The sequence below is a fragment of the Prorops nasuta genome, unplaced genomic scaffold, assembly GCF_024137725.1.
Source record: "Prorops nasuta isolate Cenicafe-Biocafe unplaced genomic scaffold, Cenicafe_Pnas_1.2 PNAS00022, whole genome shotgun sequence".
NCBI lineage: Eukaryota > Metazoa > Arthropoda > Insecta > Hymenoptera > Bethylidae > Prorops > Prorops nasuta.
The window spans coordinates 1,416,908-1,442,596 of NW_027116819.1; the positions used below are offsets into that span (position 1 = coordinate 1,416,908).

A 25,689-nucleotide genomic window follows, 5' to 3' on the forward strand; every position below is an offset into this window, starting at 1 on the left:
GAGGGATCCCGTTAATGTCATTTATAATTTACAAAGCTGTTGAACTGGTTTTATTAAATGTAGCAATTTAAGGCAGTGACCTATGGGAGTTATGGGACTTGCAAAAGTAATACGTAATAAGATTTCGAGATGAGACTTAAGGACCCTTCGCAATTTATTGCTGCTTTGGGGGCATCAATCAATATTTCGTCATTAAAAACTAATTTTATGATAGATTAAAATACTTTTTTTTCCAGATTAATATAAGAAATATCTCGGTAAGGCTGTACGTGCTATACGTAAAAGAAAATGAAGGGATATACATTTATAAATTTATTAACGTGTTTCCATGTATAAGTCCTATAATATAGATGTAAACATTAATAAAACATAAATTTTAAGAAATTGTTAAATCCATTTCTTTATATAACTTGATTAATCCTTTTCTCCAGGTATAAAAATTAGACTCAAAGAATGTAGAAAAGTTAAGAGCTATTCCGATATTGATTTTAAAATAAAATATTTGTTGTTCAGAAATCTCAATTTATGATTATAGTTACAAGTACATGAGGCTTCAGATATCCTGTACAAAAGTCTCTTTGTATGTATCTAACTTAATTTCACATTATTATTATTTTACTGCATTCAAAACCTTATGGGACTCGTAATACTAGTACAACTGCTACATTTTGGTAATTATATTTCGTATTTGTCAGTACCAGGTATTATCATAGCAAATATCCTAAATGAACTCTTTTTAAATTAAATTATGGTAGTCATTTAGCATATTTTAACTGTTTCATCATCCAATACTGCTGCCATCGTTTGATGATACACAAGATTCCATGCAAAACAATTTATATTTCTCTTGTATCCTCTTAAAATTGCTGTGCTGGTAGTTCACTCTTTTGCGCAACACATACACATTGTTACCTAACAAAATGAAATATTTAATAAAGAAGTCATAAAGAATGTGAATAAATTCATGGATCTATATTAATATTTAAAACTTTCCTAAAGCGAGCTATACCTTTGGTACTATAGTAGTGCCAAATACTGATTGATGCTCCCAAAGCAGCAGTAAACTGTGCAGTGTCCTTAAGTCATATCTCAAAATTTTATTATGTATTACATTTGCAAGTTTCATAAGTCAGTGCCTTGAATTGCTACATTTAATAAAACCAGTTCAACAGCTTTGTAAATTATGAATGACATTAACCGTTGATATTTTTACAGTCTGAAAAATCAATGGAAATTGAGTAATTTATCAACAAAAGGAATTTTATAAAATGGAATGGTTATATTCTCAGACGATGTTCAATTTCAAAGGTATACTCAGTGTTTTGATGAGAATATACAGCTTAAACGGATTTTCAATCGTTTTTACATCCCAGACACTTTACGCATACTTCTTTCTAGAAATAGGAGACACTGCCATCCATATTTTGCGTATAATGGGTCATGGACACTTTTTGGAGCACAAACTATCAAATGACTTCATTTTGTAATTTCAAGCTGCAAGGGCTAAATGGTTTCTGTGTTTCCTATGTTAAAGAAACAAATTTGACATTAAGCCAAAAATAAAAAGACATTTTGAATTGCAGCAATTTGATAAAGGTGGTTTGTTGGATCAACATCACAAACCATAATAGCCGTATCTCTTAAGACTGCTGCTAGTTTGAAGTCACTTGGAGAGAATTTAATGTACCAATATCATCATTGAGTTCACTTGTATTCAATTACGTGTCTACCATTCCTTTTTGCAATTATGAATTATCTGCATAATAGCATAATCCAATATTACCTGAATCATAAAAAATTTCAAGGCTGCAGAAAACATTTTTTAAAAACACTTACTGAGTCTCTTTTCACCAAATTTTTGAAGATTACCTGAGTCTAAATAATGTGATATATACTGTGACGAGACGCTTGCTTTGTCGCTGCCCCATGCACGATACCGCGTGGTGGGGAGAGCTGTGGCGTACGTGGCGATACCGCGGCCTATACTGTAGCGTGCGCAAAGTATAGAGTCCTCGTCATGCCCCTCCCTAACTACCCAGAACGGCCGCTCCGCAGCGCCGATTCCGTTTTCGGCGGCTCAACTGGGTATATAAGACCGAGCTCCGACCCAGTTGAGCATTCCGTACCCAGGAGCTCTCCGGGTATATTCCACCTATCCTACGCAGGAGTTCTCCGCGTACACCCATCCCTGGCTCAGGAGTTCTCCGAGCACTTCCTGGCGCAGGAGTTCTCCGCGTCATCCACACCGATCCCGCCGCCTATGCCATGCTAACGGCCGTGTCCAGGAGTTCTCCGGACCAACGGCCATTTTCTTTCAGCCGCTAACGTTCTTACTTTGCAGCTCCCCCGTTGACCGCCATATTGGCTACCGCCATATTGGCTCCCCGGGCCCTCCCGTGAGGCCACCTACCGTCGCGCCGCCTACCGGTCCGTTCCGAGCCCTACCGAGAGGCTACCGACCGTCGCGCCGCCTACCCGAGCCCTTCCGTGTGGCTACCGAGCGCAGCGCCGCCAGCGGGCGATCATTGTACCTGCGAGATAGCGACCGACACATTTGCGTACACACCTGCAGCGGCAGTACATGAACAACATAAACACAATAGATTAAGGTTATTGTGTACAAAAACATTGTAAATACTATATGTCTTTTATTTATCCTAAATAAAACACTTTTTATTATCTACATTAAACTCGTCCAAATTTATTTTGATCCTTCTCGGTCAAGCGAACCGAACGGTTTTGCGACGACTAAACTCGTCGGCAAAACACGTTACAATACATTGATGTTTCTGCATCTTTACAGATCAGCAGAGCAGAGGATACACTATACTGGTGGTAACTTAGTAGATGAGGGTAAATATACTTTTGTGGTATAACCACCGCAATTATTAAATCTTATGGTTTGTCATCCTAGCCATTATGTGCTTGCTAAGAAGTACCTAATCTGCTTGCCAATAAATTTTTCTTTGGATGTACTCTTGAAAATGACTTTGTGCACCATCCAAATTTAACCAAAGTATCTGTAACAAATGATATTATTCACAAAGCATCGCGTTCCAATGCATTTTATACATAAAGATTAATTTTTACTTATCTGAAACAGATTTGAACATAACCATCCAGTTGACCTGCCAAAATTTGTGTTTACATAAAATAAACCTTGCTTTTACTACTTAATCGTAAAGTCAGCCGTAATCACAGCAAGCAGAACTTGCAGCGTAGCTACTTCCCAGAGCTGCCAACTCAAATTGACCTTTTTCAGGTTTATTTTTTTTTTTTTTGGGAATGCTGCTTTCCACTTTACAATGGCCTTAAGGCAGGGATTCATAAACAAAACTTGAGTTCAAGCTCCCCTAAGATGTATAGGGCCAATGTAACAGTCCAAAAGCAGGCAAGTCTCATGTACAACTTGGCGGACAAAAATCTGAATGCGGAAATTTAAGTTGGTAGCGGCCAAACGTGACGTTATTTTTGAAAGAGTAAGTTTTGGTAAAACGGGTAGTACAATGCGACTTTGACAGGTCTCCGTGCCAACTTCCAGCGGTGCTTTGTTGAAATGAGTGTAAAATTATAACAATAACCTTAAACAATGTGTTGTAATGTGCGGCTATAAATTAATAAATAAGGAAAAAAGTATTAAAAAAGAAAGTTATGTGAAATAAATTTATCTACTTTATTATAGTGTTGAATATATATGTATATTTTAAATCTGATACATTTAGAGCATGAATAATCTCTTATGCATATTATATATATATGTATCTCATTTTATTCTGATTACAACAGTAATATAACACGTCTATGATCTGTGAACAGAATAAAAGTGTTAACTATATATAGAAGAATTTAAATAAAACGCGTCTGCTTAAATTTAAAACGAAAAGTTTTTTCACCTGAATCTCTTTAAATTTTTAAGTTTTTCTTCGGCAATTTCAATTTTTAATTTGTATAATCGAATTTTTATTTCTTGCGCTTCAATTTGCTTCTCTATTAGAATATTATATTTCGCTCCCGTTTGATCTACATCCCTTCTAGCTTGTGTATTATTTTCATTTAGCGCTTCTCTTCCTTGGCTCATAAAATTTTGCAGTGATGCATTTATTGGCTGCCTTAAAAGATTTGGACCCTCGCCATGTCCCCAGTTGGAAATGTTTCCCTCGTTTACCAGATTCTAAAATGGAATACGAGATTTAAATATTTTACGGGAACATATGTACCTATATGAATTAGGATGTATTATTAATACATCAATAATAGGTTGAGGGTCATCTACATCCTCTTGATTTATCTCAGTCTCTAACAGCTGCCCTACAGTAGAATATATGGCCGTCGATGGAAGACAATCGCTATCACGGCTGTGTGATATACCCACCGCAGATTTGCCTAATAGCGAGCTTATTTTTTCTAAAAATTCGTCTACTACTGGAGCTTCAGATATGCCACCTCCTGAATAGAAATTATTATTTTACAAACAAATAATATGAAAAATAGTAAATACATAGTATATTTTATTACCAGTTTTATAAAGCTCTGACATTCGCTTTGATTTATACTTCCTCGCCTTTGCTTTAAAATTTTTCCATGCGCTTTGAGGGCACAATTTGGACCATTTTGTTGGAAGTAAATTGTTTAATTCCTTCTTTATTTTAATCCACGCTTTTTCTTTATCTGCACGAGTGGTTCCATCAGTTCTTTTATTTTCTATCGTCTTAAAATATTTCATTATCACGTTTAAAAATATTTCACGCTCGTCTCTGTTCATTTTGAAACAACGATGGCCTTTTTTTGAATATCGTGCAACATAACCCAATGATAGCGATGTGAGAATGAATAACACAATCTATGTTAGGAAAACTAAATTTGAAAGTTTATAAAAATTAATTATAGATAGCACCAGTGCTGAAAATACACATATACATTATACAAACTTTTGCTTCGTTTTTGTTATGGTGTACACGGTGTCCATAAATAAGGATTTTAAGTTTTTCAATTTTATTACGTTGGTTCTGAAACTTTCAAGCGCCGTGATATAATTTATATTGCAGTTAAAACCCTTGAGAAATATGGACGAAGATAGAATGGCAAATAATGAAATTGCGAGACGAAGACTTTACCGTGTGTATATACGACATAATCATTTGTTATTTTTAAATGATGAAGAGTTTCGATATCGTTTTCGTCTAAACAAGACTCAATTCCAAGAAGTTTTGCTTCAAATTGAATCGAAAATTGTTCAAAGAGAATTGTAATCTGTTTTTATTTCTCGTATATTTGTTTCGACAATGATAAAAGTAAACGTATTTATTTTTTCTTTCTAGAAATAATGCTGTTCCACCTGTAATACAACTACTAGCCACATTACGATTTTACGCAACAGGCTGCTTTTTACAAATGATAGGTGATTTTTCTGGCATGTGTACGAAAACAGCACAAACTATAGTGCATCGCGTATCATTTGCAATAGCAGACCTGTTAAAAAGATATGTTAAGTTACCTCAAAGCGATTTGGAAATAATGGAAAATGCAAAAAACAATTTTTATATTTCCGGAATGATACGGGTTGCAGGAGCTATCGACTGCGTGCACATTTGTATAGAATCATATGGTAATAATATAAAGTTTGAGTTTTTAAAAAGTTATATTCAGTATCATTACATTTTGTATTTATTTATTCATGTTGTCTATATATAGGAGGTGATGACGCCGAACTTTGGCGTAATAGAAAGGGATTTTTTAGTATCAACACGCAGTGTTTAGTTAATAGCGATTTAGAAATCTTAGATATCGTTGTTAGGTGGCCGGGATCTACCCATGATTCCACAATTTTTGAACACAGTCGTTTGAAGCAACGCTTAGATAATATGGAATTAAAAAATTGTGTAATCTTGGGAGATCGTGGTTACCCTAACGGAAAATATCTGATAACACCTTTGGCTAACCCGACAACACCGGCAGAAATACTTTACAATGAGGCTCATATTAGAACTCGTTGTATGGTAAATATATAATAAATGTAACAATACAAACACACATACAAATATTTTATTTTCTCATTAGAATTGTTATGATTAGTGCACTTTTGATTTTTAGGTGGAGAGATGTTTCGGAATTTGGGGCCGTATGTTCTCAGTGCTCACCATTGGATCGCGATTTAAAACACCTGTGCGAACAATTAATGTTATTATAGCGACTGCTATTTTATATAACATCACACGCCGAGATAAAAAGAAAAGTAAAAATGGTATGCAAAGATACATCGATATTGAAGAGGTCTACGCATCTCCAACCGACGATGACCGTAAATTTTTAATCGAAAATTGTAACGAGGTTCTCTCGTTACGTATCAAGATACCGGATTTAATAAAGAAATTAAAGAAAAGCTAACGATTAGTAGTGGTTATTTCAAACCCTACATTACCGACTCGGTGCATAGGTTTCCGAGTGGACAGAAAGTACCGTCTAGGAACATCCCTGTGGACCGTCAGAAGACCGGATGAAAAGACCGGCGCTCCACTTAAAAGTCCAAGCCGACCAAGCGAGCAAGGCAGGGCTGTGCCAAGTAACTTGGTGGCTTGAGACGAGGAGAAGTGGGCACAGGGACTCCTGCGAAAGGCGAATTCTCTAGTCCCCTGAGGAGGGGGAAATAAGAGAGTGAGTCGGGCCTGGGACGTCGCGCAAGGCGGACGTACACCACACCGGCTCACCGATGAGTGTGTCCGTGTGCGTGAGGTGAGCTTGCTCCCTACGCAACGAACACACTGTATGCTATCGATGCATAAGGGACCTGTGCAGGTATGGTAGGTTTCTGCTGCATGCCGGGTGCCGCCGCTAAGTCCATGGCAACGCGCATGGCACCGCGGACTTGGGCATTGCGGGGATGCACCACCCTGACAGTCCCTTATGAGAAAAGATCACGATAACGTTCTCGTCTCCTCACCTCCCCTCATATGTATGAGTGGGTGGGTGGGAGAGTGTGTCTATTGTCGCGAGGCTCGGGCTACCTGTAAGGAACCCTCCCCTCTCTCCACGACCTAGCACACTGAGCAAACCAGGCTTCCGTACCGTCCTCTGTGCACTACCAATCAGCCCATTGGAAAATGCATACGATTGGAATGGCGGGGTAAGACCCCTATGTTAACGCTGGGTTGTTGGTCACCCACACGACCAACTGGCGCCCTGAAAGTACCGAATGTAAGGACGGCCGAAGGTAATAGGAAGATAACTATCACGATCAGCCCATCGTGGTAGAAGAATCCATTACAAAATGTATTTTCAAGGTAAAAACATACAACTTACATATACGATGTATATATATGTGCAATATATATCAATTAATACATATGCATTATTGTCTTCAGATTGGTATAAGTAAAGTACGGTGATCTTCGTTTTATATGTCGTTCATATTTAAATTATTTAACTGACATTAGGTCATTATTATAATTTTATCATTCTTTACCAAAAAGAAGAGGTATAATATAATTACATTGTGTTTTCTTCAACTACTACATACAATATGCAATCAATATTATTTCTCTTACAGATATTTTGTTCAAGTTGCTGATTTGGCTTTTTCTGCGTTGATATTGTTATGTTGCGCAACGCGCCTATATGTTGAGCAGTCTACTGCATGACTTGGACACTTATAGATTAAAGTTTAAACATTGTTTAAAATAATTTTTTTATGCTAAATGTGTTTTTAATATTCTTAGAAGAAGTGGACTTGTCGTTTGGTAAACTTATGCTATTTTCATTTTATATTAGTATTTTTTTGCTAAATTACTAAAATATTTTAAAAGGGATCCTACTATTTATTTTACTAATATTGTTTCATTAATTGCAGTAATTTCTTTGGATCAGAAGAGACTTATTATGTACAAGAAAAGCATAAGGACCTATGAAGAAGCTTGGAAAAAGCTTTGTGAGATACTACAGTTAACACTGACTGTTGAAGAAATAGAAAAATTACTTGTAATATACAGGGTGTAACGAAACGACCGCCTTTTCTCGTAACTGGAGGTTCGGGGTGACAAACTGAGTGCACGTGTAAAATTTCGTTCGAATCGTTCAAGAGGTTTAAAAGTTATTTCTATTTAAAAATCACCCTTTTTTAGTCCTTTTCGAACGACTTTAACTGCATAATGGAAAGTGGAGAAAGTGAAAAACAATTGATGAGCATCCAGCTAGAATGTAACAATTATCGATCGCGTGCGGTAATACTTTTGCTATTTATTTCTTTAATCTGGCTATTAGATTAATTTTAAAAATAACAAAATCCTTTACATTACAATTCCAATTCAATTCAGTACAAGCATCATTGACTGATTTGATTGAAAGAGCGAGTTGACGCAATGTAAAGGAAAGTATCAAAAGCTAAGATATCGCGCGAGCGCAATGATAACTTAATAGACAATGCATGAGGGCATTCTCTTTCTACTAACGAAGCTAAAGGGAATGATTCAAAATCAATACATTGATGAAGGAGAAAACTAAACTCACCCATTAAATGTTCTGCAAGTTCCTTTAAATCGAAGTTTTTGAAAAAGCTTCAAACTGGCTCCTCGATGATTTCCAGAAAGCACACTATAACTGATTTTGCATTTAAACACTTGTGAATTTAAACAAATTAGGTATTAACCTACGTTTCTTCAAAACACTGGTGAATTTGACACTTTTGAACTGTTTGAAGTAGGGTGATTAAGAGTGGTCGAAACGAATTATTGATTATTCTATCTCTCTGTGTCTCTCTTTTCAGCCTACTTCAAACAGTTCAAAAAGTGTCAAATTAACCGGTGTTTTGAAGAAACGTAGGTTAACACCTAATTTGCTTAAATTCGCGAGTTCTTAAATGCAAAATCAATGAAAGTGTGCATTCTGGAAATCATCGTGGAGCCAGTTTGAAGCTTTTTCAAAAACTTCGGTGTAAAGGAACTTGGAGAACAATAATGGGTAAGTTTAATTTTTTCTATCATCAATGAATTGATTTTAAATAATTCTTTTTACCTTCGTTTGTAGAAAGAAAATGCCTTGATGTGTTTCCTATTAAATTATCAGTGCAGTCGCGTGACATCTTAGCTTTTGATACTTTCTTTTTCATTCTATCTTCTCCCTCTTTCCATCAATTCAGTCAATGATACTTGTATTGAATTGATTTGGAATTGTAATGAAAAGGATTTTGCTATTTTTAAAATTAATCTAATAGCCAGATTAATGAAATAAATAGCAAATGTATTATCGCGCGCGATCGATAATTTTTACATTCTAGTGGGGTGTTCGTCAATTGTTTTTTCACTTTCTCCATTTAATTATGCACAGTTAAAGTCGTTCGAAAAGGACCGAAGAAGGGTGAGTTTTAAATGGAAATAACTTTTAAACCCCTTGAACGATTCGAACAAAATTTTACACGTGCATTTGGATGGTCACCCCGAACCTCCAGTTACGAGAAAAGGCGGTCGTTTCGTTACACCCTGTATACTGTGTAGGTTAAAACTATTATTACAAATAGATATGCACATATAAAGTAATGCTATCTATGCAGCTCTGAAACATTAAAATATCCAATTCCTGAGTTTTATGCCTTTGCGAATTTGTTATTAAGAGTATTGGTGTATATTTGATGGCAGTGATAGTTTTTGTGCAGAAGGTTTATGGAGAAACATGTAGCAATATGGTTATATGTGCAAGAAGTTTCTGAAACACAGTTGCATTAGTCGTAACCTTAAAATCGATAAGATCAGTTTTCCCTTTCACTGGTGTATATATAGTAACTATTGTAAAACTTATATCTGTCTATATAATTAATTATTAAGGATCTGATATCTTCAGAGAAATTAGTTTTTTCCTGCTTTATATTGAACGACTTATAAAGTGCAATATCTAATTGTCATTGTATTCATAATTGATGGAAAAGATATTCTTTTCAATATGTAGCTAGAATTGTTTGTGGCCCAAACAACACTTATAATACAAATGTCGTTGAGTTTACACTAAGAGCAAGAACTGAGTGGGTTAAATAATCCATTGAATTTACGCTATTAAAAAGATTATAATACTAGGTTGATATAATATTAAAATTTATTTTTTACAATATATACATGTAGTATAAATCTGTCAGATGGTAAAATACACATACATATATATATATATATATATATATATTCAACACTATAATAAAGTAAATAAATTTATTTCATATACCTTTCTTTTATAATACTTTTTTCCTTATTTATTAATTTATAACCGCACATTACAACACATTGTTTAAGGTTATTGTTATAATTTTACACTCATTTCAATAAAGCACGGCTGGAAGTTGGCACGGAGACCTGTCAAAGTCGCATTGTACTACCCGTTTTACCAAAACTTACTCTTACAAAAATAACGTCACGTTTGGCCGCTACCAACTTAAATTTCCGCATTCAGATTTTTGTCCGCCAAGTTGTACACTATTGCTCAATAATCTTGCGTCAGGCGAGGGGCAGTGGGGATAAGAGAGGCAAGGGGTTATCTAGGGAATTCTAGTGGACACCGTCAAATTTTTGATCGGCTATCCCTTTGACGCAAAAGAGCTGTCAAAAGCTAAATTAACCTGTATTTTGAAGAAATACAGAAACATAAATATTTTTAAAAAACAAATAAGAAGAAAGAAAGAAAGGATTTTAATAAATATATAAAGAAAAAATATCAGATGAGTATTAGTTAATAGGAAATGTTAAAGTAATTGTTAATTATTAAGAAAATATACTTTGTGGTTTTTTTATTTCTGTTACAGGTTAAATGCTGTTTCTGATGAGCTTAAATTACAGAAAAGAAATATATATAGACCAATAAATAAAAAAGGACTAATTTATGAAGCATTTCTGTGTGGACCAGTCATTTCAATAATTATGATGTAATGTTCTAATAGTGAATGTGTAAGCGTTTGGTGTATATACACAAAGAAATTTTATTATAAATTAATAATTATATATAATAATGTGTTGATTCTTATTACTATAAATTAAAGCTAGTTCAATTAAAATATTCTTTTTCTTTCCTCCTTATCTGAATTCTATACATACATAGTAATTACATATTCTCGTAGAATCTATTCTTTAAACTAATTAAATTGTAACTATTTGGAATGTGCAAGTCATAACTATTTGCTTCAATGATATTTATTATTCATTGTAAGAGAAATTGCATAGAGCCTCTGCAAATTTCTTATTAATATGTCACATCCTTCTACATATTATCTTTTATGACATTTATATGCCTCCTTTGCACTATTTTCTTCTAGTCTATAACATATAAAAATAATTTTACAATCATTAATTATTATACGCAGATCTGATGATTCTGCTGATCTCTAATTAATTTTATAAATATTGAAATCATTGATAAACCATTGTCTAGTTAAATTTGAAAAATAGGCATTTGAATGATGTTATTTAAATTTGGTATCTCTTTTGTGAGATATGTTTTCATAGTACTTGGGAAGATAAAGTTCTTTAGAAGGTATGTGTACACTAATGAGTTCATTTTGCTTTCAGCTTCGAATAGTTTTTCAACTACGTGTTTGGATATACATTTTGAATATAGAATATATTTATTTTGTTACTCCTATTATAATGTTGACAGAATTGGTAGTAAGATATATCAATCATCTGAAAATAATAGAATATATATATGGCGACTAGATAAATTAAGGATTTAAGACAGATAATTCTCAACAACAAATAGGAGTAACAAAATAAGTATTGTATATTAGGAATGGATATCCAAATATGTAGTTGGAAAATTATTTGAAGCTGAAAACAAGATTAACTCAGCAGTATACATGAATGTATTGGAGGACAATATCCTGTCAAATGTAAAGAAAAGATATCATGTAGACGAAGTACCAAACATTATATTTAAGTACAATAAATTAAGTGAAGTGTCTAGATTCTTCAAATTTAATAGAGCAATAGCTTACCTATCATCCTCACATTGATAGAATCAATTAGACAGCAGAATAAGCATACTTCAGCGTATTTGAAAATATCTAGAGAAATATTGGTATATGTTGAAAACTAGAAGAAGAAGGAACAATCAAGGCAAATAAATGTCACACAAGATGTGAAAGAATGTGACAGATCAATAAGAAATTTGAAGAGTCTCTATGCAATTTGTCTCGCATTGAATAATACAAATAATTGAAGCAAATAGTTATGACTTGCACATTTCAAATAGTTGCAATTTAATTAGTTTAAAGGATAGATTCTATGAGAATATCTAATTACTATGTATGTATAGAATTTGGATAAGGAAGAAAGAGAACGAGTATTTTAATTGAACTAGCTTTAATTTATAGTAATAGGAATCAACACATTATTATATATAATTATTAATTTATAATAGAATTTCTTTGTGTATATACACCAAACGCTTTCACAATCACTATTATAACATAATTAAACCATAATTATTGAAATAACTGGTCCACACAGAAATGCTTCATAAATTAGTCCTTTTTTATTCATTGGTCTATATATATTTCTTTGCTGTAATTTAAACTCATCAGAAACAGCATTTAACCTGTAACAGAAATAAAAAAACCACAAAGTATATTTTCTTAATAATTTATAATTACTTTAACATTTCCTATTAACTAATACTCATCTGATATTTTTTCTTTATATATTTATTAAAATCCTTTCTTTCTTTCTTCTTATTTGTTTTTTAAAAATATTTATGTTTCTGTATTTCTTCAAAATACAGGTTAATTTAGCTTTTGACAGCTCTTTTGCGTCAAAGGGATAGCCGATCAAAAATTTGACGGTGTCCACTAGAATTCCCTAGATAACCCCTTGCCTCTCTTATCCCCACTGCCCCTCGCCTGACGCAAGATTATTGAGCAATAGTGTACATGAGACTTGCCTGCTTTTGGACTGTTCCGGGGTAAGTTCATATACGCTAGTAAAGTACAGTTGGGTGCAGAAATCTTGCGTCAGGCGAGGGGAAGTAGGAATCTGAGGGGCGTAGGGATTTCTAGGGAGTTTGTCCGTAGCTGTCAAATGGCGCGATTAACCCTCAATTTTGGATCGTAAACAAAAATAATATTTTCGCAAAACGATTGCGGAAAAGAAGGAAGGATTTTAATACATAACAGAGAAGACAAAATATATCAGATGAGTATAAATTAATAACAAAAAATTAAAATTATTGTGAATTTATAAGGAAATATATACTTTGTGGTTATTTTATTTCTGTTACAGGCTAAATCCTATTCTTCAAGAGTTTAAATCGCAGGAAAGAAATACTTAAAGACCAATGAATGAAAAAGGACTAATTTACAAAGCATTTCTGTGTGGCCCAGTAGTTTCAATAATTGTGACATAATGTTGTAATAGTGAATGTGTAAGCGATTACCGCGATTACTGTCTATACAAAGAAATTTTATTATAAAACAATAATGATGTATGATAATGTTTTGATTCCTATTATTATAAAATAAAGCTAGTTCAATTAAAATTTATTATTTTAATTTCTTCCTTATCCCCACAAATTCTATACGTACATAGTAATTACATATTCTTGTAGAACCTATCTTTAAGCTACTCTAACTAAATTGCAACTACTTTAAATCTGCAGGTCATAACTATTTACTTCAATAATTTGTATTATTCAATGTGAGATAAATTGTATAAAGTTTCTACTAATTTCTTATTCATTCGTCACATGCTTCCACATCTCGTATGACATTTATTTGCCTTGATTGCTCCTTCTTCTTCTAGATTTGAACACATATACCAATAATTCTCTAGATATTTTCAAATATGCTCAGATATGCTTATTCTGCTGTCTAATTGTTTCTATAATAATTAGGATGATTGGTAAACTATTGCTGTATTAAATTTGAAAAATGGACACTGGACTTATTGTACTTAAATATGTTTGGCACTTCATCCACATGATATCTTTTCCTTCCATTTGAGAGGATATTGTCGACCAATACGTTTATGTATACTGCTGAGTTCATCTTGTTTTTAGCTTCAAATTATATTTTCAAGCTATATATTTTGGATATCCATTCCCAATATGCAATACTTATTTTATTATTCCTATTTGTTCATGAAACTTATCTGTTAAAACCTTAATTTATCCAGTCGCCATGTATATCCTATCATTTTCAGATGATTGACATATCTTTCTATCAATCCTGACAACATTTGTAATAAGAGTAATGAAATAAGAGTATTCTATATTCAAAATGTATATTCAAACACGTTGCTGGAAAACTACTTGAAGCTAAAAAATAAGATGAACTCAGTATTATACACATAACTTTTAAGGAACTTTATCTATCTAAGTATTATGAGAATATATTTCACAGAAGAGAGGCCCACTTTAAATAGCATCATTCAAATGCCCATTTTCCAAATTTAATAAGACAATGGTTTAACAATGATTCCAATATTTATAAAATTAATTACAAGTCAGCATAATCATCTTATCTGCGTGTATTTAAAAATGATAATAAAATTATTGTTATGTGTTGAAAACTAGAAGAAGAAGGAACAATCAAGACAAATAAATGTTATACGAGATGAGGAAGCATGTGACGGATCAATAAGAAATTAGCAGAAATTTTACACAATTTGTCTCACAATGAATAATAAAGATCATTGAAGTAAATAGTTATGACCTGCAGATTTAAAATAGTTGCAATTTAGTTAGAGTAGCTCAAAGATAGGTTCTACAAGAATATATAATTACTATGTACGTATAGAATTTGAGTGTGGTTAAGTTAGAAATTAAAATAATACATTTTATTTAAACTAGCTTTAATTTATAATAATAGGAATCAAAACATTATCATACATTATTATTATTTTGTAATAAAATTTCTTTGTATACACAGCAATCGCTTACATATTCACTATTATAACATTATGTCACAATTATTGAAATGGTTAGGCCACAGAGAAATGCTTCATAAATTAGTCCTTTTCATTCATTGTTGCTTAAGTATTTCTTTCCTGTGATTTAAACATTTAAACTCATGAAGAATAGGATTTAGCCTGTAATAGAAATAAAATAACCACAAAGTATATATTTCCTTATAAATTCACAATAATTTTAATTTTTTGTTATTAATTTATACTCATCTGATATATTTTGTCTTCTCTGTTATGTATTAAAATCCTTCCTTCTTTTCCGCAATCGTTTTGCGAAAATATTATTTTTGTTTACGATCCAAAATTGAGGGTTAATCGCGCCATTTGACAGCTACGGACAAACTCCCTAGAAATCCCTTCGCCCCTCAGATTCCTACTTCCCCTCGCCTGACGCAAGATTTCTGCACCCAACTGTACTAAACAAAAACAGTGAAGCGAGAATGTGTAGTAATGCATATGCATACTAACAGCGTTATTTATTGGTAACATTTAGCATTTTTGGGAGTACGTTTTTCTATACATATATTGCAATACAATCTCCTTCCTACATTATGATTGCATTAGTATACTTTATTAGCGTATAGTCCGAAATCCGAATAGTCCCATCGGTCCCGTCACACGTCGACTCTACCAACTTAAAAATCAGACTTGGGTTGCGCTTAAGCCTATGTGTCGAAGATGTCGATGACCCTTAAAAAGGTGGTTAACTTTTTTATATTAGTCAGAATAGGTTATGTTACAAAAGCTCTTAAAAATATCGAATGTTCGTGAGATATAAGAAAAATTATCTCATTCTCATAAGATACAAGTAGTTTGTTGATGTTACCTTTCCATTTGAAAATATTATCATCTCGACTTGAATCAAATTATGGCTTAGTAAAAACGGTAAAAACAATAAAGCAGATAATATATCAGCTATCTCACAAATCTTAAGTCAAAAAAGAAGAAAAAAAGTTGCTGCACTAAAACAAAGAAAATTATTGGTTATTTTCAATAAAACAAAATTCAAGCCAATTGGACGTATCATTTAAGATTTGTTTTTTGAAAAAGAAGAAAACATATAAGTTAAATTTGAACTAAATTTTTAGTTTCGGGCAGGATTTCTTGAACAGATACAATGAACACCAAAAATCCAACCGGGAAAAGGGGTAAGATTAGACGTCAAAATAAGGTTAGGTATATTCAGAATATATTCGCATATATGTAGCTCCATGACATCGTACGCATACATATACATACCCGTAGGTGCGTGAGATCGACACCATGGAGGTACGAAGTACCTGGAGAGAGCCTTAGAGCCTCCGCACAGTTTCCGTAACAACGTTACGTTACAGTAAAGCTTAGTTTAAATTTAAACTTAAGGTTGGCGCATACAAAACGTTATTAAGTTAAGTAGACAACTGGCTAAGGGCCTCCGCACACCGTTTCCGTAGCTACATTACGTTACGTTAAGGCAACTACAATAATAGTTGCAAAAATTCTTTATAAATATAAAAATATCACCTCAGACCTGTTTATTACAAGCATCCTGCCTCAAAAAACTTAACTTTAGCAATCTTTTGTGTGCGCTAAGCTAAGATTAAGTTTAATCCTGCCTTAACGTAACGTAATGTAGCTACGGAAACTGTGTGCGGAGGCCCTAATAGTTGCAAAAATTCTTTATAAATATAAAAATATCACCTCAGACCTGTTTATTACAAGCATCCTGCCTCAAAAAACTTAACTTTAGCAATCTTTTGTGTGCGCTAAGCTAAGATTAAGTTTAATCCTGCCTTAACGTAACGTAATGTAGCTACGGAAACTGTGTGCGGAGGCCCTAAGTCTTCCTTTAGGGCCAACGATACAGTCAGAAATTCAATGCTAACAAGTTAAAAAATTGAAGTTAAAAAAGCAGTTTTCGCACCAGATAAAGAGCAGTTATACTTGAAAATAAGTCATTTTTAAAAAATTACTCCAACCTTTATTCAGATTATTTAACTTTTCAACTGGACGGCATGAAAAGTGTTCTTTGGACTTCAGTTTTTTAGGTTGCTGACAATAATTTTTCGACTGTATACCGTTAGCCCTTAGGGTGAGATTCACCAAGTCCGGCTTGATGGCTAGCCGGGCTAAAGTAGCATAGTTTCCGTTACATGAGCTGTATGAGTTTACCCCGGCTAGCCCTCAAGCCGGACTTGGTGAACCTCACAGGGTCGGTGAAACGCCCGCAAATGCAATTTTGGAAACCTAAAATTCGAAGCCAAAACATTATTTTCATGATCGGGAGCTCGAAATAAATATACTCTGAAGAAAAAAGAGATAAGTTATATGGTAATTTATCATTTTTACGTAAAATTATCGTCTATTTAGAATAATCACTCCTTTTTTGGCTTCGAATGCTTAGGTTTCCAGTATTGCATTTGCAAACGACCCTTCTGATGGTGAGGAACTTTATGACATGTGGTTCCTAAATACATCAAGGGATGCCAAATTTGTCGGCCATATGTACATATGTACTATATGCGTACTTTATCAAGCAGCTGAGGCCTGCAGGCAGGTCCCTGAGATTACTGTGAGGTTCACCAAGGGCCATACTCATATCCTGGTACATATATATCAGAGACGTGACTCGAGCTCGACTCAGGCAAAAATATATAGTATATGTAACGTAAACTATAGTATAAAAACTCGACTCGATTCGAGTCACGTCTATGAGTATGTACTACGGCCCCCAGCTGAGTGCTGCACGCAATGGATTGTAGCTAATAAATATAGAATATGCTCTGGCGACTGCTGGCGACTGGCTCTTCTAATATTTCTCGTAAAGGTCAAAGGGGCGCGTAATATCGTGAACATAAAAAATTCTCTTTAAAGTGAAGAATTGTTGTATTAATTACAGTCAAAATGGCTCGAAGATTTTTCGTCGGTGGAAACTGGAAGTTGAATGGTACAAAAAGCGAAATTGATGGAATTGTTGCATTCCTAAAAGCTGGCCCACTAGATCCGAATGTTGGTAGGTAAAATTTGTCACTCAAAAGTCTCGGTATTTTCCAGAATATTAATGTTATTTGGTTTGCAAATCATTTTTGTAGAGGTTGTGGTTGGTGTACCTTCAATTTATTTGACATACACCAAAAATATTCTTCCAAGCAATGTTGAAATCAGTGCTCAAAATACATATAAAGTAGCAAAGGGTGCTTTTACCGGTGAGATTAGCCCTGCAATGCTATTAGATAATGGAATACCTTGGGTAATTCTTGGCCATTCTGAGCGCAGAAATGTCTTTGGAGAAACAGACGAGCTAATTGCAGAAAAGGTTGCCCATGCACTTGAAGCAGGTGTAAAGGTAGGATAAAAGTAAGAAAAAATTGATGCAAGGCTTCTTAAAAAAAATTACATTTTCTAGGTGATAGCATGTATTGGAGAAAAATTGGAGGAGCGAGAGAATGGAAAGACAGAGGAGGTAGTTTTTCGTCAAACCAAAGCTGTAGCAGATAAAATAAAATCATGGGACAATGTGGTTTTAGCCTATGAACCAGTCTGGGCAATTGGTACAGGAAAAACAGCAACTCCTCAGCAGGCACAGGAGGTGCATGAAAAATTGCGAGCATGGTTTAGTCAACATGTAAATCCTAAAGTTGCAGAGACACTGAGAATTATTTATGGAGGTTCTGTCACAGCTGGAAATGCGAAAGATTTGGCTAAGGAAAAAGACATTGATGGATTTTTAGTGGGTGGAGCATCTTTGAAGCCAGACTTTGTACAAATTGTAAATGCTAAGCAGTGAAGTTGTGTTAAAGTTTTTAAAAATTATATTAAGTATTTAAAATATTTGGCTTATGTTCCTTAGATCAACAAGTTTAAAAAACCTGAATCCATTGATTCATTGCATTCACACTATGTGGAAATTTGAGCAGAATGTACTATTACAGATATTTACAAGTGTTGTATTTAATTGAAATGTTAACAAATTATATATGTATAACTCATCTACAATGATCTAAATAAATGTTAGTTAAAATGCATAATTATACATACTACTTTTGGTATTTGTTTTTATATGCATATTTATTTATTTAATCTAAATTGTCATTTATAACTGTATTTGGTGGAATATCTAGATTATCTGGATTATATACTCGATCTATCTTTATCCTGGTACATGCTACATCTACTAATGACTTAAAAGTCCTTGGCTCCCAAATTGCCAAATCTGCTAAAGTCTTGTTATTAAGTAAAATATTGCACCTAGTTAGACCTTCTAGCAATTGTTTTTTATTTATTCCATGTTCCTCACCAGCAGCAGTTAATCTTTGAGTCCAGAGCTGCAATTTGACAAATTATCATTTATTCCATAATAAAATTCAAATGTAAAAACTTACATCTTGCATATCGAGTTTTTTTAATTTTCTAGCTTTTGTGGTATATACCAATGCTCTAGTGACACTTCTAATCGCGATACTGTAACAATTTCTTCTTCTGCCTATGAAATGCTAAAATTCAAAGATTCATTAATACCTAAATCTAATAAAAAGTCTTCAATTTTTAATCAACTTACTGCTGCAAGTTTAAAAATTTTCCTTTTACGCCAAATTTCATCGGGACCTTTTCCCTTTCCAAATAAACAAGCTGTGAGGAATACCATTTTTCACTTTGTCTATAGCAATTTGCTTGTTTCTTTTTGTTAACTTTCTAAACTATAGTAGAGCAGTGTCTGCGCTTAAAATTGATCGAAAGAAAGAATGGAGCTTGAAGGAATAAAATCAGGTTGAAATTAAAGGTTATATTACAACGTGCAACGTGCAACTATGGACGTTTACGTTCGTGATCCGATCCAGATCACGATCCAACCTAGCCGCAGGAATGCAACGTCGAAAAAAAAGTTACTAGATGGATCAGAGGCTTCCGCGTGAGCTCGAGCCAATCCGATCAGGAGATTCAGGACGTTTATTTTCAGGGATTAGATCCAGATCTCGGATCAGACTTACCGCAGTGTCGCAGCTTACGAAAAAAAAATACTAGATCAACCTAGACTAATCCGGATCTAGTGAGGAGGCTTTCGCGAGAGTGAATCCGGATCCAGATTTAAGTAGAGTAATTAGGGCCTATTCAGGTGTGGAAATTTTAGCTGTCATTAGTGGCATTATTCTAATCAACAAAAGGTAAATATTAAATTTCCAATTTGTTTTGCTAAAGATAAAGAAAGAAGTATAATAATCATTAATAATTTTCACCTTCTATATAATATATTAATTTTCTTACATAATTTCTCTTAATAACATATTATTTACAGATTAAACAATGGATTATATGAATTTATGGAATATTTTATTTGAAAATGATGAAGAGGAAGATGATGTATTATTATTTTCCTCCTCATCATTTTCAAATAAAATATTCCATAAATTCATATAATCCATTGTTTAATCTGTAAACAATATGTTATTAAGAGAAATTATGTAAGAAAATTAATATATTATATAAAAAGTGAAAATTATTAATGATTATTATACTTCTTTCTTTATCTTTAGCAAAACAAATTGGACATTTAATATTTACCTTTTGTTGATTAGAATAATGCCACTAATGACAGCTAAAATTTCCACACCTGAATAGGCCCTAATTACTCTACTTAAATCTGGATCCGGATTCACTCTCGCGAAAGCCTCCTCACTAGATCCGGATTAGTCTAGGGTGATCTAGTATTTTTTTTTCTTAAGTTGCGGCACTGCGTTAAGTTTGATCCGAGATCTGGATCTAATCCCTGAAAATAAACGTCCTCAGACATGGATGTAAGAACAACTTCTGGATGGAACATAAAGCCGGGGTTTGGACGAGGGGAGTGAAACCTTAAGGGCCGTTCTAACGGAGCAATTCAGGCAAGCCTCATGTACAACATGGCGGACAAAAATCTGAACGCGGAAATTTGGGTTGGCAGCAGTGATCGTAAACTCCGTGAACGTCGTTTTTTGTAGAATCAGATTTTTGCCAAATGGTTAGTACACGAGACTTTTGACAGGTCCATTTGTTTGCGTTATTATCTTTTTAACAATGCTAAATGCAAAGCCTGTGTCGCCTGTGTTAACAAATGGTGAATATATTTAACAATTATAACTACGATTTGTAGCTGACAGAATGTAATGAAATGTTATTACTGAATAAAATAAATTAAACCTTGACTTTTTGTATTTTTAATTAAATTCAAACTGTAGATATTGTTATGTAGCATGTAAAATAGATGGAAATTGCCGGTTTTGTATAAGAATTATATAGGGGAGTGCTTTATAATTAATTTTGAAGTGGTATGATAAATGAAAAAAAGTTTAATTTGTTGAAAGTGAATTTTATTAAACTATTAAAGTTGTTTTATAATTTAAAATTATCATTTAATTAATATGAATATTTCTAATTCTATGGCGCCAAAATTACATAAAGGTATCGTTTCCTAGTTTCATGAAGATTTATTGGTGTAAACGAAATTGAGAGAACATGTTAAAGTTAAAGCAATAATGGCTAATTTAATAAGAGCCATAATGAATCTTATATCGCCAATGAACGCCTTTGAAGCGAGTCAGTTGATTCATGTATTTTTTTGATAATAATTTATTATCCAACGATTATTCAAAAGGCGAAGACTTCTTTTTATTCCAACGTTCATCGAAATCTATTTCACATGAAAGGCATGAATTATGTTGTGTTATACTTCAATCTTTGTTCATTTTTGGAAAAAAAGTCTTCTTCCTCCAACAATGGTATTACGTCAGTCAAAAGAATTGGTCAAAACCTAGGAAAAGGAAAAGTACAGCTTAGTAGTCGTATTAGATATAAAAATTACATATTGAAACCAATAATGAATGTTTTACTGTTTAGGTTTTTAATTAGAAACCAAAAGGGCCACTAATAAGCACGCTGCGTCCTTGAACTGTCCTTTTTCGTACTTTTGGTGAAATTGTCACAATATTTAACTGGAATTAAACGAGACAAATAAATCCATACAAAATATACTACATTTGCATCATTTTTGTTCTCAACTAAGTACAATATTCAACAACCTAAAATTGTGAGTCTTTTAACAGCCAGCATACGGGATCTCCTAAATTTTTGAGTGAATCAGAACATTCCATTTTGCTATTATCAGCATACGTCTTATGAATTGATCAGCAATATGACTAATGAATCCAGTATCTTGCACTTTCTATGTCTACGTAAGAGCATTTCCAAATTGTCCTCGTTTAATGCACTTTAAACCTTGGATCCTGCAAATATTAGTAATTAATACATATCTTTGAAATATCTAATTATTGTCAGTATGAAAAATTAAATCAAACTACTTACCAATATTATTCATGTTATCCTTGAGAATATCTATTGGATGCCACATGAATTCCACGCTGTAAAATATAGTAATATAAATCTGCAGTTCATTGGTTTTCTCATACAAAGACTTGTTATAAAACGATAGGTTATACTTACTACACTGGTTGAAGGAGTATATTGACGTATGGGGCTACTACGGTTGTTTCACTGAAAGCCATTTGTGGCGCTTACTCGGGTGACTGTACTTGCCGGAAATATGGGTTTATGGCGCCAAAAATTTTCAAACATAAAACTTCCATAGTGATATAAAATTTTTGACTCAATGCCTTTTTAAAATAACAGATGCCACATCGCCGCCGGAATAATATTTAAATTTAACGTATTTACAATAAATAATAATGAAGGAGCCTTTTATACCAATCTGTTGAAATTAAAATTATTTATATTTATAATTATAATAATGTATGTATATACATTTCTTGGCATATACTCTACCTGCTAAAATATTCATCAATTAATCTTTGACGATCATCACTGCAAGGTGGCGAATGGACTTGGGTGATGCTTATGTAATGCCCAATACTTTGTGGGACTTTTCTGCTATCCCGTCGAGTAATGTTATATAAAATTGCGGTGGCAAGTATAACATTGATTGTTCTTTCTGGCGTTTGGAATCTTGTGCCCATCCTACCATTGCTGACTGGGAACATATTGCCCCAGCAGCCAAAACACCTTTCCACCTTAAAGTTTAATAAAGACACAAATTAAAATTAAAAAGAAAATAGTTTAATTAATATATTTATTTCTTACCATGCAGCGGGTACGTATATGGGCCTCGTTAAATAAGACCTCTGCTGGTGTTTCTGGATTCGCGAGAGGAGTCACCAAATATCGACTATTTGCATAGCCTCGATCACCCAGGATTATACCATTTTCGCATTCAAAATTGTCGAATCTATATTTTAAGCGACTATTTGCGAAAATGGTAGAATCGTGTGTGGAGCCTGGCCACCTCGCAACGATGTCCATAATCTCCAAATTGCTATTTACTAAGCATTGTACATTAATGCTCATAAATCCCTTCCTACACCTCCAGAGTTCAGCATCATCTCCTCCTAAAGATGAAATATATTAATAAGTTAAAAATATTCAATTACATGGAATTTATATAGCTTACATATGTATATTTCTTAATAAAATAAAATGTATTAAGTCATACATATACTTACCATATGATTTAATGCGTGCATGTACACAGTCTATTGCACCAATAACTCGTATCATGCCAGAAATTTCGAAATTTTGGGCCATTAAATGCAAAATATCCTCCTCTCTTTTTGGAATTTTAATATATTTATCAAATAGCTCATTTACAATGGCATGCGAAACTCTGTGCACGATTATCTGTGCGGTCCCCGTGGACATCCCGATAAAGTCGCCGACAACTTGTAAGAAGCATGCTGTAGCATAGTATCTGAGGGCCACTAACAATTGGATTGTCGGTATTACCGCATTATTATTTCTGCAATGATATCATATATTTTTTAAAAAAATTCTTTGACCTATTATTAAGAAAAAAGATATACATATATATAAATGTATACATACATGTTAATCTGCACTATTTTGTGTTCAATTTGTGTGAGAACTTCATGAAATTGAAATTTCGTCAAGCGAAATCGCATACGAAATTCTTTGTTATTATATTTATCAAAATAATTAATCCTTTCGTACTTCCAACGTCGTTCTCTTTGTCGTCCTTGCTGTCCTTCCTGCATATTTTCCATTTTTATTCAATAGTAAAATAATCACTGCGCGAAGTTTCACGCAAATATTTTTTATTCTTTTGTTATAATGTCGATAATAATAATATAAGAACTCAGCCCACAGCAACAAAACAAAATAGTAAAAATGAGTGCCATAAATTCGCTACACACACATACAAACAAATATACGGAATTCATATTGTTTATTGTTTCTGTGAGCTAATTGATTTTTAGCACAAAAGTACTCAGAAGAAAGATCATAACATTATAATAAAAAGGTAAGAATAAACATTTTTGTGATAATTAGTGTTAATAAGCTACTTATCTATTTTCGATTTTACTATTTTATGTGTCAAGTTAATAATAATTTAATATTAAATCTCATCTAAGCATATAACTTTAACCAAACTAACCCTGTAAAATATAATTTATCATAACAATTTCTTTTCTTTTCTAGATGACTGGCAGAAATGCAGAACATAGAGCTGCTTTTATATCTATAATTGAAAAGTACTTTTCAATTATAGAAAATAAAAAAACTGATGGTTCTTCTAAAGGGGAAAAGGAAAAGGCATGGGAGAACATTAAAAACGAAACAGCCAAAGCCACTGCTGGACAATGGGCAGGATTAGATTTAAAAGCATCGTGGAAAGCGATAAAAGCAAATGCCCGAAAATACAAAGCAGCTCAGTCTTCTGAGCTGTATAAAACAGGTAATATATGCACCATATTATATTAGGGTGTTTTAATAAAAAAAAAATCTCGTTTGTTTAATTGGTTAGAAGTATAAAAAAGTTATGTCCTACTTTTTTAATATTTCTAACCAATTAAACATAATGGCCATGTTTTTTTAATCATTATAACATATATATATATATATATATGTATTTTGGTAGGTGGTGGAAAATCGAAGGCCCCGGCTTATGACGAAATTTTGGAAAAGGTGGTATCCCTAATCGGAAAATCGGCTGTGGGCATAACAAATTGTTTCGGGAGCGATTTCATGCCTTCGTCCACAATCAGTCGGCCACAGTCGATCCCTACTGTTCGCCCAGAAATTAGTAAAAATAATTTGAAACGATCAGCCACCCGCACGGTATCCGAATTACTGGAAGAAAGTGACTCGGAGGATCTCGATGATCCTTCTGCAGTTTTTCAAGTAAATATTAAGTTTCTTTTCATATAAAAAATAAAAATAAAAAATTAAAACACTTCCATTTTTTAGACATTAAAGGAAGCAGGAGAAATCCAATCCTGGGGAAACGAAGCGGGTCCGAGTACACTACGAAAGCCAATAAGTAGCCCCTTAAAGAATATTATAAGAGGCAAAGTAGGAGCTACGACATCAGGAGTTGTTGTAGACAACAGCATTACAACAGATTATAAGCACCATCTCCAACAGAAAATAAAGGTGCAGCAACAAAAATACAGATTATATAAAAATTTAGCTGATATAGCTGAAATTAAGCTTAGAAGATTACAGCGAGAGGAAAGGTCAGATTTATCATAATTCATTTTAGTATCTTCATTTAATTTTTTAATTTAAATAAAAGAATTAATACCATTTAACTTACAGGGATTTAATTTAAACATTCAAATTTTTTAAAAAATTATGTAAATAATTGTAAATACGTTAAATTTAAATATTATTCCGGCGGCGATGTGGCATCTAATTGAAATTCTCAGCACATTTGAAGGACTTTATA

General features: G+C 33.2%; 4 protein-coding genes and 1 long non-coding RNA gene across 5 annotated transcripts; 2 read left to right on the forward strand and 3 right to left on the reverse strand.

Annotated features, from left to right (window-relative positions):
• The first annotated feature begins 5,063 nt into the window (after positions 1–5,063).
• Positions 5,064–6,384, forward strand: LOC136781444 (putative nuclease HARBI1). The gene is made up of 4 exons (XM_066740352.1): positions 5,064–5,245; positions 5,319–5,605; positions 5,692–5,996; positions 6,091–6,384. Exons 1-4 carry the CDS (start codon positions 5,064–5,066, stop codon positions 6,382–6,384), a joined length of 1,068 nt encoding a protein of 355 aa, XP_066596449.1.
• Positions 6,385–17,653: 11,269 nt separating this feature from the next.
• Positions 17,654–18,940, forward strand: Tpi (triose phosphate isomerase). The gene is made up of 3 exons (XM_066740122.1): positions 17,654–17,913; positions 17,993–18,246; positions 18,307–18,940. Exons 1-3 carry the CDS (start codon positions 17,805–17,807, stop codon positions 18,685–18,687), a joined length of 744 nt encoding a protein of 247 aa, XP_066596219.1. The 5' UTR covers positions 17,654–17,804; the 3' UTR covers positions 18,688–18,940.
• On the reverse strand, positions 18,690–19,721 carry mRpL20 (mitochondrial ribosomal protein L20). The gene is made up of 3 exons (XM_066740123.1): positions 19,459–19,721; positions 19,283–19,393; positions 18,690–19,225 (listed from the first exon to the last, which is right to left on the reverse strand). Exons 1-3 carry the CDS (start codon positions 19,543–19,545, stop codon positions 18,977–18,979), a joined length of 447 nt encoding a protein of 148 aa, XP_066596220.1. The 5' UTR covers positions 19,546–19,721; the 3' UTR covers positions 18,690–18,976.
• A 1,522-nt stretch (positions 19,722–21,243) lies between these two features.
• Positions 21,244–22,147, reverse strand: LOC136781352 (uncharacterized). Its single transcript, XR_010823900.1, has 3 exons — positions 21,953–22,147; positions 21,764–21,865; positions 21,244–21,684 (listed from the first exon to the last, which is right to left on the reverse strand). It is a non-coding gene; the product is annotated as an uncharacterized lncRNA (long non-coding RNA).
• A 481-nt stretch (positions 22,148–22,628) lies between these two features.
• On the reverse strand, positions 22,629–24,004 carry LOC136781445 (putative nuclease HARBI1). The gene is made up of 5 exons (XM_066740353.1): positions 23,826–24,004; positions 23,447–23,739; positions 23,028–23,332; positions 22,713–22,957; positions 22,629–22,638 (listed from the first exon to the last, which is right to left on the reverse strand). Exons 1-5 carry the CDS (start codon positions 24,002–24,004, stop codon positions 22,629–22,631), a joined length of 1,032 nt encoding a protein of 343 aa, XP_066596450.1.
• Between the last annotated feature and the right edge of the window lie 1,685 nt (positions 24,005–25,689).